Source organism: Erigeron canadensis, chromosome 8 (assembly GCF_010389155.1).
Source record: "Erigeron canadensis isolate Cc75 chromosome 8, C_canadensis_v1, whole genome shotgun sequence".
Taxonomy (NCBI): Eukaryota; Viridiplantae; Streptophyta; class Magnoliopsida; order Asterales; family Asteraceae; genus Erigeron; species Erigeron canadensis.
The window spans coordinates 24,679,445-24,694,099 of record NC_057768.1 but is presented as its reverse complement, the minus strand read 5'-3'; the positions used below and the strand labels follow the sequence as shown (position 1 = coordinate 24,694,099).

The following is a 14,655-nucleotide window of genomic DNA, read 5'->3' as shown; positions in this document are numbered from 1 at the left end:
TCTATTGAGGTTATACGTCCATCTCACAAAACATAAAAGCCTTATCTCCTAGTAAAATATTCGTGCATTTGCCAAATCAGATGACAAACATGGAAGCATTAAAGGAAAAATATATAACTCAAATAAATTTCAATAGAATGCAGACACAAAGTAAGATTTTGATAAAATACTAGTACTTAGGTGCAGAGGTTAGGCCACTGGACAAGGGTGAGTCAGAGGGAAGGTGCCAGGTACCAAAACCATCATAAATAGATCAACCGACCCTCGATTGATATGAGATATATACAGAACAATACAATGTATGAAGACTACATATAGTGAAGTGAAGTCACCTATAAAAGATTGCAGATTCAAGATTTATAGTTATAGCACTATTTCACTGTGCAGCACATGGATAAAGTTGCAGTTTTGTTGGTCTCTCACAAGAACTAGCCAAGTGACGTAGAACCGAGGTAGAAAGCACTAATATGAGTTTGATGGTGTCAGGTTACCTTGGGGTAAAGTTTCAACTTCTCATTAAGGACCGGCCCATTTCCCTTCAAAGTGCTGAGTAATCAGTTTAGAGCAAGATGGGTGCGAAGTCGGTTTGTGTAATTGGTCAACATAGTCCGGAACCAAAACTAACTTTGTTCAAATGAATCTATTCACTCCATGCAAATCTTTTAACCCTTACTCGTTCTCCCTTAAAATGGATGTATTTCCATTCACTCAAATATTTCTTAAGGACTAGCTTTTGTTTCTCCATTTCACCGACTTTTTCAAAAGCACGAGCAACTTTCCGTGCAGTGTCCTCATCTGGTTTTACTCCTAGTTCCTCCATGTCTGCAAACACCTGATCATTTAGAAGGTTACAGACTTACAGTTTACTAATTACTACCATCTACACAGAATATATTCCTGAAAAAATGAGATGGCAAGATGGATGGTCTAATGAGTCAGGTTGAAACCAATCATCTTTACTACAGTTCAGAGTAGAGACGAGTTGGATTGAAACACCCAAATACACTTTTCATTCCATTTCTTACAAAGAATTATAACAATCTAAAATTAATCAAAGAAAAAAATTTAGAGATCATATCCACTATAAGTAGACTTTGGGCAGCTTTCATCCCACTATAAGTAGACTTTGGGCAGCTTTTCATTCCATTACTACCTAAATCTTTAAATTAACCCGTTTGAGATAATACCCAACCCATTTTTAAGTAAATGGATCAAAGTAGCTATGGATAGTTCTGGAGGTACCTCTATAATATTTTCAGGCATGTTATGATGAGCATAAATGGATATCATTCTTGAAAACAACCTTCTTGAAATGGATCTTTCATGCGTATGTAAAATCATGTTCCAAAATGATTGTGCTTCATCTACCCTTTGGTCCATATCAAATGCAAGTAAGAGAGTGTCAAATGATCCCATTGTCATTCCTTGGCCTTTACCAAACATCCATTTGGCCACCTGTGTAACATCGATGGATAGTAAACTATATGGCCACAGCATCATATTATTCATTAATTCGTATAACACATACACATTTAATACGTGGACTGACAATATGTGCTCTATAAGGGGATCAGTAGCATCCATTCGAAGCATTGTAAATTTGTAATGATATCAAGCCCAAAATTTATTATGTATCCAAATTCAAATGTTGTAATTGTATGTACCTGATGGTGCTTTTGGGGTGACAACTTATATAGATGTCACTTCAAAAACCGTACCACTGTATACATACAATAGCAATATTCGATACTTGAATACATACAAAAAAAGATGTTATAAGTAGGATAGCTGATAGTATAGGTGCACTAAAGTTGAATACTGCTCAAACATTTATCCCTAAAATCAAAAGCTTTAAAAAATCTGAAAATATATTATCATACTTGAATGACTCGTTTCCATTGTTTCCGCTGCTTTAGGATATTAAGAGCCTTGGCTACTGCTATGACCGGAAATTCCGACTCCCATGCTGTCCACTTATCAAGTTCCCCATACACAACCTCTTTCTCATTTGGCAATCCACAAACCTGAAAGTTAGTAATTTCAAGCAACATGCTATAAGCATACAATAAGTAATAGATAAGTTGAAAAGAAAAAAAAATATTAGTCATAATTGAGCAAAAATCATTCCAATATCATTTCAATCCAACTAAAGAAACCCCTAATATATTTTGAGGGAATTTAGAGGTGCACTTACAATTTGAACAAGATTAAGTGCCTTTTGGCCAGATGCAGCCGAATCTCTCTTAGTCCATAAGTGATGTTCAGTCTTACTTGGCTTTTTAGCAATTTTCCTGCAATACTCGTCCTTAAACTTATGGCCAAAAAAAAGGCTTTATAACAGGCAAGCTAAGCTAAGATCTATATGGCACAAAAGGGCCTTTTGAATTTTTGTTATGTCTCATATTAAATAAAATTATATTATTTTCACAACCATTTAATCAACATCGACCCTTTTGGTGGTTTCTATTAGAACGCCTAATCTGCAGTAAAACTACAATGTACACTTTTTCTTTCAGCAGAAAGCGTTATGCATACATTACTCATTACTGAATAAATTATATGAACAAAACAAGTATTCTAAACTCTATCCTCTATCCAATTCTAACATATAGTTTCGCTAAGCGCATTAAAGATGCTTATAAGCCTATTGTGTTTAAGCTTGTTTTTCACCTGAACAACGTATCATCTTAATGGAAGCTTTTAACAACTGCTCATAATGTATATACCTTATTTTCTCCTTAAAAAGCATAACCACATACAAATAAACTAAAATCCGAATACCACAGTCTATATACCTTATTTTTTATTGCTTAACACTATTATCTTAACATCCTGTCAAAACTAGTCTAAGATAATATGTTTCAGAACAAGAAAAAGGGATTAATGACACTTACCCTTCAGCGGGGTTTAACTTGATTAATCGTCGAGAAGTTCGATTGGCAGCACATTTAACAACGTGCCGCCATATCACCTATCAAAAATAGAATGTATTGATGATATATACAAACATAACAATATATATATATATGAGAAAAGTGAGTATGAAGCTGTTATGCACCCAACTTGGGTGAAAAACCCCTCACATACTAATATTTTAATATTTTAAATAAATACATGGCCCCCCATGATTTTTACCTTTTAAAAAAAGGTATGTGAGGGGTTTTCACCCAACTTGGGTGCCTAACAGCCTCATATTCCCTTCCCCCTATATATATATATATATAATTATACTCCTAAGGCTATATATTCCAAACAATATATACTACATTTTTTTTTAAAAAAAATCACATTTGGGGCATAGCTTTCAATTGATTATACTGTAAAACTTGAGAGCAGGGAAATAATAGAAGTAATACATACAAGATATATATATATATTGTGTTTAATTTGGGTAATTCAGGTAGGGATTTAAGCTGCAAAAAATATAAAATAGAAAAACAGAGAAGAGAGGGTTGTGATTGACCTGATGATGATGATTAGTTAGTTTAAGAGGTGAAAATGGGAAATATAACATTTGATTAGTTGTCATCAGCTTTCAATTTCATTACCCTGATAATAATGAAAATTTTTCTCAAGAATTATAATTGATTATTATTATTATTATTTTGTAATCGTATGTAGAATGAATTTAGGAAGAAAATGGGGATAAGGTACAAGACAAAAACGTTGCACCTTAGGTTGGAATGATTTTACTGTATCTTTTTTAGGTGCTTTTTAAACTTTTTAAGATAAGATATAGTTTTACTGCAGAATATTTAACGACTTAGTTCGAGAAAAAAATTGCTCCCTCGCCTCTAAATAGGATTTGTTTCAAAATGATTTTTATTTTTTAATTTTATAAGAACAATAAACTATTCAACCTCGTCCGATAGACGGGTAGTTTCAAATTAAATGTCTTAGAGATTTGTTCAATGTATTGGTAGTAAAAGAGGTATACTTGTGTTACATGTGATGTTGGGGATATGCAATCAATAACGAACAAAACCGGATAATATGCAATCACTGAAGGCGCGATACGTTTTTAGATTGAATCAATTCGGTGGTTCACCCCAAATTATTCAATTGGATACAATTAGTGATTAAAAATTTTCTGTATGATTAGTGTTTGAGTTTTGTGTGTGAAAACGGGGTTTGTGTGTGAAAACGGGGTCATTAACTGCCTTTATGACAGTTAAATTCAACTTTGTAAAGTTGGCAAAATTAGTCCCTCAAGTTCTGAAAATAAATTTTCTGAGACGTTTTTGTCATAGCAATTTTAATGGAAATACATAAATTTCCCCTTGGACCCCGCTCCAAATGACTTTCACACTTAACCTTAACACTCACTTTTAAGGAATCAATTTGAAATCCTTAAAATGTATCACAACCAAGTATTGTACGCCCAAGTCCACATCAGCATTGACTTTGTCTATAAATACAAGGCTTCTCAAAACTTGCAAAATGTTGGAACTTTTGACATTGCAACTTGTGAGATATACTCTAAGTCATTCTTACGAGTATTTCCAAGTTATTTAGATCACTTGTATTTCAAGGTTGTTTAGATATTTTCACACTTGTGATTATCTTTATTCCGCAACAACCTTTGTATTTGTTTATATCAATAAATCAAATACATTGAAAAGTACATCGTGTCTCAATGTCACATACTTGATTATATATATTATTTATATAGTTTCAGCACTTTAGTTTATCGCAAATTACTTTCAGTTATTTACTTTCTTGTTAATATTCATATCTGTATCGCATTCTGAACTGGTCACCTTCCTAGTTCAGAATTGTTTGTCAGTCGGGTTTACTTGTTCTACATCTTATTTGGGACTCACACTATAAAATAATCAATTTATCTTATAATATTTTGTATTTATTAATTAAATACTTTGTTGTTATCACCGGTAAACTTAAAAGGGAAAAATGTTAATTTCAATCATTTATGTGAGCCCACCTACACAAGATGTTATTTGAATACAGGATATAATAAGTGTAAATAATAATAATAGTTATATCAAGTAACCCGACTGGCAAGTAATACTAATCTAGATAAAGACTAGTTTAGATTACGATCCAGATATGGATATGAACAAATAAGAACAAGTGCTTGAAACTATATAAATACTATGTATAATCAAGTATTATGGCAAAGAGTCAAGATGTATTTTTCCAAGTATTTTATTTATTGCTATAAACAAAATACAAAGGTTGTTGTGGAACAAAGATAATCACACTTGTGAAAATATCTAAACAACCTAGAAATACAAATGATCTAAACAACAAGGAAATACTCATAAGAATACTTAGAGTATATATCACACGTTGCAATGCCAAAGTTCCAAGCATTTTAGCAAGTGTGAGAAGTCTTATATTTATAGGCAAACATGTCTTGATGACATGGCAAATGTCGTACAAATATGGTTGGGTGCATTTATGGATTTGTAGGACAAATCCATAACATGTTTGTTTAAGGTAAATGATGTGACTAATTTATACCCATTACCCACATCGTTATTGACCATTTATTTAAGTGTTTTAAGTCGATTTATTGTGCATATGGCGCGTTTATGGTGTTTGTTAGTGTTTTCAAGCTTTAAACAGGTTACGCGTTCATGTGGCACATTTTCGGGTGATCTTATGGTCAAGAAGTGAGTTCTCATAATCGAGAGTTGTTTTTAAGTGAAAAGACGACGGAGCTCAGCAAGTATTCGAGTTCGATAAAGAGTTTGTTCATATAATAGTGACTGCGCCGCAGTGGAGGATTAGGCATGCCCACTGCGCCGCAGTCCGGATCCAGTTAATTGATGGAAGCCCACTGCGCCGCAGTGGGGCTACCCAAGTCTGACTGCGCCGCAGTCAAGGAAGCAAGTAACCAAGACGTGGAAACAAGTTGCGCCGCAGTGGTGGCCTTCACAAGCCACTGCACCGCAGTCAGCTAGAAGTCAAAGTCAAACCTACCTCACTGCGCCGCAGTGAGTGCACGGGGGCTGAAGGTTTGGATCGTTTCTGCATCAGAATTTGGAAGAATATAAATAGAAAAAAAAACCCTAGTTCCAAACTTATCAAAAATCTTTCTAGGAGCTGTTATACAAGGGTTCTTCAATCTTCAATCAAGATAATTTCTTAGGCGGATTCGTTGAAGATTCACGAGCACCCATCTAGATCGTATCTACTTTTACTGTCTTGCAATTTCTATTTCTCAAACGATTGGTACATCATGTTTCTCTTCTATTTTAATTATTATTGTGGATTGATCATGAGTGGCTAAACGTTTAATCATCCACCTGGATGAAACGAGACGGATAATGTGATTGCAACATTTTTAATTCAAAAGAGTTTATTTAATTATTGTTGTTCTGTGATCTTGATGATTTTAATTCTTTTTATTAATTAATTTTGATATTGGTTGCATATAATTCTTCGTTGGTGGTACCAGTTGAATGTGTATGTGATTTTAAAACGGTCACTTGTCTATGAGTAATTATCACTAGTTCATGGTATGATAGTGAATATCATTTTAAGAAAAGATTATTTTGTCAACGTGATTGATAGCGGTTGGTGGTACCACATTACTGTCACATAGGTGCAATTGATAATTCGATAGTCAATAAAACTAATTGTTGGAAGAGTTGTCTTTGTTTTGGTGGTACCGGCTTGGGTAATTTAACTAGCAATTAGGTGATTTGGTATTTTGTTCACGGTTTGTGGTACCACGTGAGCACCTTAATCTTGTCACGATTATCTTTAAACTCTAGAGAATTTGTTCTTAATTAATGGCAATCACATTTGAAGTCGAAGGAAGTCAAGGTTGATGACTTTAAATTATATTGTCTAAAGTTCTTTTTAATTTTATGCAATTTGTCTTGCAAATCAATTTTTATTTTTTTGGCAAAAAGGATTTTCGAAGTAATACCCGTTTTCCAAACCATTTCATAGAGCAACTAGTCATATCTAATCCCTGCGAACGAACACGGACTTACCTTATAACTATATTACAAACGATCGGGTCCACTGCCCGTGAGTGCGTAGTAGTGAGTTTGTAGGTGAATCTAGATTATAAATTTAAAGCTCGATTTTGCACATCAGTAAAGTATGTAAGTTTCTTTGAGGTGACTTGACATACTTTATTCCCAACCTTTTGCCAAAACTGTCACAATACCAGGTATAAAGAAATTAACCGGGTAAAGAAAGTTAAAGGTTGCAAAAAGACTTCCTCGTAATCAGTGAAAAAGTGTTGTAAATACTTTTTCACTGAGGGCCTTCAGATCTTCAATCAAGTGGAATCTTCTCAGAGTTCTGCTCCTTAGAAGTTTCCCTTCTTCAGTCTTCAGCCTTCGACTTCAGAATGAACGTCTTCAGTCTTCGACTTCAGAATGAACGTCTTCAGATATGTTGATCTTGATCTGAGGTGAAGCTTCAGAGAACTAATTCTGAGGGATGTCTCATAATTTACGTACAAGTGTTTTCTCTGAGCTTCAATATTTCTGAACAAATTATACTTGGTCGATTTTCGACCTAACAATTTACATTATCGATAATACCTAATAAAACAAACTCAACCCTCTCCTTAATTAACTAAGATTTTGAAATATCTAACTTACCCCCACAAATTCAACATTTTTCTCATTCATCCATTGAATGTACCTAAGATACCCCTAACAATTTCAACCCACACAAATCTACGGTCAAACTCTAATCTAATTATCAATCTCATCTATATTATATTATAAAACATAACTCATTTTGTTGAATTTTAAGTTTTAATATTCCACAATTCATCAAAATCACATTACATCAATAACTTACACTACTTGCTGCCGCCACCACCACCAATCGTCGTCGTCACCGCATCGTCGACGCTACCGCCGCACGCCAACATTCGTTACTGCTACCGTCGCCGCCGTTACATCGCCACCACCATCTGTCACCGCATCACCACCGCATCGTGCGAGTACCGTTCTAGTGGATAATAGAAGAAACTGAAAAATCAAACTTTTAGTTTCTTTTAATAAATTATGATAGCCTTATGATGATTATGTAAATTTAAGGATTAAGTTACTATAAAAAAAAACACAAAAAAAATGTGTTTATGATGGAGTATAATAAAAAGTTTTAAAAATAGACTATTCTAGTTGTAAAATAAAATATTGATAAATGTCGTTAATGAAAAGAAAAAATATTGAAAAATTAAATTAAATTAAAGATGAAGATACACTATCAAAAAATTTATTTAATTAAATCATTAAAAATAAATCAATAATTTTATTTAATTAAATCATTAAAAAACGTATAAAATAAAGAGAATGTGACAAATAAAAAAAAAGTATGATGTGACAGTAAAATACTATGTCAAATAAGTCTAAAACCATTATCTCTTAGTTATAGGAAATGTCATATAAAGTCGATTTGGGACGACATATTGGTATTTACTATTTAGGGTCTTTACTATTTTTAGAAATGATGAAGGTATATTAAAGTCAAAACATCGATGCCTTTAGACCCCATAATTAGACTTATCCCCAAGCATTAATACACCTTCATTGTAACCGGTTATGGGTCCAATTTGGATTTTTATATTTTTTTATATGTATACTAGGTTTTTGATTCGTGCAATGCGCGAGCTATATAAAAAACTATATAATACACTTTATATATGAAGAAACGATAGCGAACATATTTCATTAGAATTACGTGATGTGAACTATATAGATAGTTTAGTAACATATAAACATATGGTTGAACAGAAATAGATTCAACCAAAAGCTTGACAAAATATGAACTTAAAGAGATAGAAGGACTTAAGCTATTAAGCTATATTTTAAATTATCATTAAGAATTTAGTAATATGTTTTTCTTCTAGTAATTCTAGTAATTGCCTTTTGTTGCCACTAAATGATTTACATCTAGAACATGTATCATGTAGTCGTTTTGTTACAACAGAACTCAAAGACATACAATTTGATCCTTAATGTAGAATGATAATTTCACTACATTTCTCTCCAAAAAAGTTAAAAGTCACATGAAAAATTTTAATTGACTGGATATATAATTCAAAGAGTATAATTTGACTATGTCTTAATTAGGATGTAGAATTTGGTTTAAGGGTGGGGTAGGTCTCGGACTCCGGGTGATTTACAATTACTTGAATTTATATGACTCAATTTTTTTTGGGTTTTTGTTAAAATGTATTAATTAGTTGTACGTTTACTATAAAACCCATCTTATTTGTACTTACCGGCTATTGGCAAAGAAGAAGGTATACACCAAGGTAGTTTTTATACTTAAAAGAGGATATTGTTTATTAAAACAAAAAGTTTAAATTTGGAACATATATTCAAGGTGTAGTTAATATAATGTTAAGATTTATGAGTTTCGATGTTATCTTTGAACTAATTAAATCTATTTTTTACACTTAATTTGTTTTATTTATTTGTTTTATTTTTGTATATTCATATAGTTTTGAAAACTTCCATATTATCATCATAAGAAAAAAAGGAAAAAAACTTTATGTAATGTTGAATAAAAAAAGATAATGAAATATCATTAGGTATAGACGTGATTTTTTAGTTAAAGAGAAGATATCATTTTATCTAATGAGAAGATCTTAGATTTCTACAATATATTTATTTATTTATTAATTAATAATTAATTAATATATATATAAGTTCATTTTTTTTTCTAAATATATAGTTTATTGATGTTATCTTTTAACTAATTAAATCTATTTTTTACACTTAATTTGTTTTATTTTTGTATATTCATATAGTTTTGAAAACTTCCATATTATCTTCATAAGAAAAAAAGGAAAAGAACTTTATTTAATGTTGAATAAAAAAGATAATGAAATATCATTAGGTATAGACGTGATTTTTTAGTTAAAGAGAATATATCATTTTATCTAATGAGAAGATCTTAGATTTCTACAATATATTTATTTATTTATTAATTAATAATTAATTAATTTATATATAAGTTCATTTTTTTCTTAAATATATAGTTTATTTTTGAAAAAAATATGGAGTTGACACATAGGATAAAATTCTATGTGACATTTTTTCAATATAGTTTTAGATTGCAAGAAGGTTTTAAAAAGCTTGGTTAACTACTTTTTTTATTTGTTTTATTTTTGTATATTCATATAGTTTTGAAAACTTCCATATAATCATCATAAGAAAAAAAGGAAAAGAACTTTATGTAATGTTGAATAAAAAAGATAATGAAATATCATTAGGTATAGACGTGATTTTTTAGTTAAAGAGAAGATATCATTTTATCTAATGAGAAAATCTTAGATTTCTACAATATATTTATTTATTTATTAATTAATAATTAATTAATATATATATAAGTTCATTTTTTTCTTAAATATATAGTTTATTTTTGAAAAAAATATGGAGTTGACACATAGGATAAATATGGATAAAATCTTATGTGGCATTTTTTCAATATAGTTTTAGATTGCAAGAGAGCTTTAAAAAGCTTGGTTAACTACTTTTTTATAAGAGTTATATATATATAAATACTCGTATTTACCCACACGATATGAAGTTATTTGAATATTAATTATTTAAAGTATCGTTAATGAAATATAAAAAAAACTATTATATATGTAAAGATATCTACCAATATACTAAAACAGGATTGTGTGTTTATTCAATCGACACTTGGTGAATTCCTTACACGACTTGTGTCACTTTTGGTGTTATTAAAATAAGATTTTAATTCATAATTACCTAATTTTAATCAAATACTAACTTTTAGTTTTAGCATAAAAAGGTTTTTCATCGACACTTGAACCATTCCTTACACTATATGTGTCACTTTGGTGTAACTAAATTTTTTTTTAATTCTTAATTACCTAATTGTAATCAAATACTAATCTTTAGATTTTTTATATATATTTTCATTATTATTATTATTATTATTATACTAAGTTTTCATATATATGATTTATATAAAAAAAAAAGTAATAATGTTAACAACTAATACATCAATACTTAATACAACTATCTTAAAAGATAATATATATCATAAGATATATGCTAAGTTTTAAACATCGAATTAAACAAATATAATATACAATTCATGAGGTTTCATATCTAATATGTAAAGGGATCTATATCTAAATTTTGATATCTAACAACCACATATGTCTATTCCCTATATAAATATAAATGTATCATCATATATTATATAATCTGTACATCGTACTAGCATTGAGACTAGTATAAAGTAAAAAATTGTTTGGAATATGTAAAAACAACACGCGAAAGACTAATTTCGTTTAAACCTCAAATCAATTAACTTAAAGTACACTTAACAACAATAACAATAATAATAATGATAATAATAATAACATATGTATTGATAAGTGGCATGAATAGACTTTATAATTATAATTAGGGATATGCACGGTTTGGTCTAAACCGGCTAAACCGTTTAAACCAAAATAATTGGATGGATTGGCCGGGTTAAAATAAAAAACTTAGACCATCGGTTTGCCTTTTTCATAAACCGCCATTATGGTTTGGTTAGTGGTTTTAGACTTTTATCAAACCGATTTAACCAAGCCGGACCATTTAATTATATTAATAGTATGTTTAATATATGTATATATATATATATAAATATTAGAAATTATAATTAATATATTATTAGTTAACTTGAAAATATTCAAATGCTAATCTTAACTTTTTCAAGATACTCTGTGAAAGATTGATGTTAATAAGAAGGATTCAAAAGTTTGTTGCTGTTTGAATATACACATTTTATTTTCAGTTATTTATTTCCAATTATTATTTTAAAAATACTTTGTGTTTCAAGTATTTGTGAAACATTTGCAATTTGGTATTTTTAAAAGCTTTTATATATTGAATGTCAAAAGTATGATAACCGTTTATCCAGACCAAACCAAACCGGTTAATTGGTTTTGGTCGGTTTGGTTTGACATAACAATTTGGACGAGTTGGCTTTAAAAATCGTCAAACCGTTTACATTGGTTTGGTTGAAATTTTTAGCAAAAACCGATCAAACCGGACCACGCACATCCCTAATTATAATAACAAATAATCACGTATGCACTTTATCTACAACAGGAAACATTAAGAACTTCGAAAATTTTAGGAAACTTATCAAAACAGGATTATCTTAGTTTAAATAGTAAACTTATTAACTTATAAATATGCTAATTTAAGTAATGATATGGATAGATGAGATTAAGATAACATATTTATTAAAAAAGGTTTTTTTTTAATGATAGGACTGAAATGACACATGTCATTTTAATATACCGTCACATGGAGGTTACAATTCTTTTTTAATTTATTGGTAGGTATACATTATAATAAGACATATATAATATATATAGAAAGTTTAAATAAGGGAATTTGTATAAAAAGGTTATTTTTTTATGGATTTTCCCTAAATACAAATATATGATATTTATGGGGGAAAATTATGTAGCAATGTTTAAGGATAGTTTTAAATTAAAGAGGAAGGCTTAGAATACTCGAATAATTACTGTTTTACCAATTATATATATAGGTTATTGGTAAAATAAAATAATTATTAAAGTAAAACAAATAAAACAATATGTTTTTCTTTACTGAAAATCATTGTGCATCATGAAAACTATCATTCATCAATTGTTTCGTAAATCTTTGTGCATTAATTTAACCATAATCTAAGGGTCAAGATTTTGTCCTATTTGTGCATCAATTGCTTCGTAAATCTTTGTGCATCAAGTTAACCATACCCAATCCTTGTGTGTGTGTGTGTGTATAACAGTCCACAATTTGCATACTTATGTTAAATTAATATAGACGAGAAAGTAAAGAATATAAAGTAAAGAACATGAACAAGAACAAGTTCAAATGCAAAAGATCTAAGCAAGTCTAAATATATGTATCATTGATTAAACGATGAATACATGATCGATATTACAACTTGACTTACAAGAATACAAATGAACTAAATAATTGCTAAGTCTAGACCAACTAAAAACTTAAACACTTATAAGGGAAAGAAAGTGACACACACTTGTGGTGACAAACACAAATGTGAATGGTGGTTGTCGACGTCCCATTGGCTCATCGTACTTGGATCAAGGAGCCTTTGTCTTCTTTACCAAAACGGGTATGAAAGAGAAAACTTTTCATTTGGTCCCAACTGTACCTTTGCCATACAAGGTAATATTCAGTTGGAAGAACCACCATGTGACTCTTGTCTTCTTCTTGTTTGAAATCTCCCCGCCTTGACTTACAATTTGGAAAGAAATTATCCGTTGATAAGAGTCACTGGACTCGCTGACGACAAACGTCAGCAATCAAGTCTGGTCAGCGAATCCAAGACTCAACAATATATATATATATATAGAGAGAGAGAGAGAGAGAAAGAGAGAGAGAGAAAAGAGGGGGGCAGAGAAAGAGATAGACAGATAGACATATGTTAGTCTTAATCCCCAATCGATGGACGATATTAAATTTCATATCATAGCTTTCGTTTAAATATGTGATGGTGTTAAAATAAATTATACAATATTTTACAGTAAAATTATTTTATATAGAATAAAACATTTATACAATACAACAAAGTATAAATACTAGATTTTAGACCCGTGTCCAACACTGGACACGGGATTTACGATATTAACAATATTAGATCTTCATACATTTAAGTCACAAAAGTTTACAATTTAAAAAAAACGGTTTTAAGTGTTATATTTTGCAAGTTGTAGTACAATAATCATAGGTTCCTCACTGTCATTATTAGCCTAGACATATTGATGGAATTGTTTGCCGTAGTCATTTCACAAAGCACATGCTATATATAATAATTTCTCCATTATAATATATTTTGAAACAGGTGTACTCATAATGTGATATTATTAGGAAAATAATTAAGAATTGAAATATAAACATATTTGTGATCCCGAACTTGACATTCAAGTATATGTATTTAATCATGATGCGCGTTCATAACACGCATATGTTTATTTTCAATCACTTGTTCTATGATAATATGATAACAATTAATATTGTTTTTATATTTTTTGATAACAATTAGGACTCTTCTAATATTTGTTAATAAGTCATTAGGTTTTCAAATAAATATATTTTTGTAGAAAATATTTCATATATATGTTAAAAAAATTTTATTTAATTAAATGATTGTAAGTTTTAAAAAAGTTTCTTAAGTTGATGACTAAAAATAAATATAAATTAAGTATTCAGGGTTAAAAAGTGTAAATTATTGATGGAAAACAAAAAAGTGTAAATTAATGAGACTTTTTCTACAAATTAATATAAATATTAATATAATAATATATTTGGATAATGATTATTAGGATTTTTAATTTGTAGTTTATCTAAATGATGACATCATCAAAAGTCAATTTGATGAAATCGAACGATGTGATTGGTTAATTAGTCATTAGTTCAACTGTCTTATAGTATATATTAAGATAAGATGTTCGGTTTTTCATTTATTAGTAAATTAATTTGTATTGATTTTTCTAAATGTTTTCTACAAATAAAAAAGAGTTAACATTTATTATCCCGACCAACAATCGGGTATAGCGCAAGTTTATTTTTATACTTTTCTTTGAAAGTAAAGTATCCACTGATAATGACACGTTATTATTATTTATCATTATCATATAACTAAAAG

At 29.8% G+C, this 14,655-nt stretch overlaps 1 protein-coding gene across 2 annotated transcripts; it reads right to left on the bottom strand.

Annotated features, from left to right (window-relative positions):
* Window positions 1-242: 242 nt before the first annotated feature.
* On the bottom strand, window positions 243-3,661 carry LOC122579921 (pentatricopeptide repeat-containing protein At4g18975, chloroplastic-like). Of its 2 annotated transcripts, none has more exons than XM_043752184.1 (6): window positions 3,464-3,652; window positions 2,895-2,971; window positions 2,195-2,291; window positions 1,881-2,024; window positions 1,243-1,455; window positions 243-832 (listed from the first exon to the last, which is right to left on the bottom strand). In XM_043752184.1, the coding sequence occupies exons 1-6, from the start codon at window positions 3,527-3,529 to the stop codon at window positions 641-643; spliced, it is 789 nt and encodes a 262-aa protein (XP_043608119.1). In that variant the 5' UTR covers window positions 3,530-3,652; the 3' UTR covers window positions 243-640. The 2 variants fall into 2 exon arrangements, with proteins under 2 accessions (XP_043608119.1, XP_043608120.1); XM_043752185.1 differs by having other exon boundaries at window positions 710-822; window positions 3,464-3,661.
* Window positions 3,662-14,655: the final 10,994 nt, after the last annotated feature.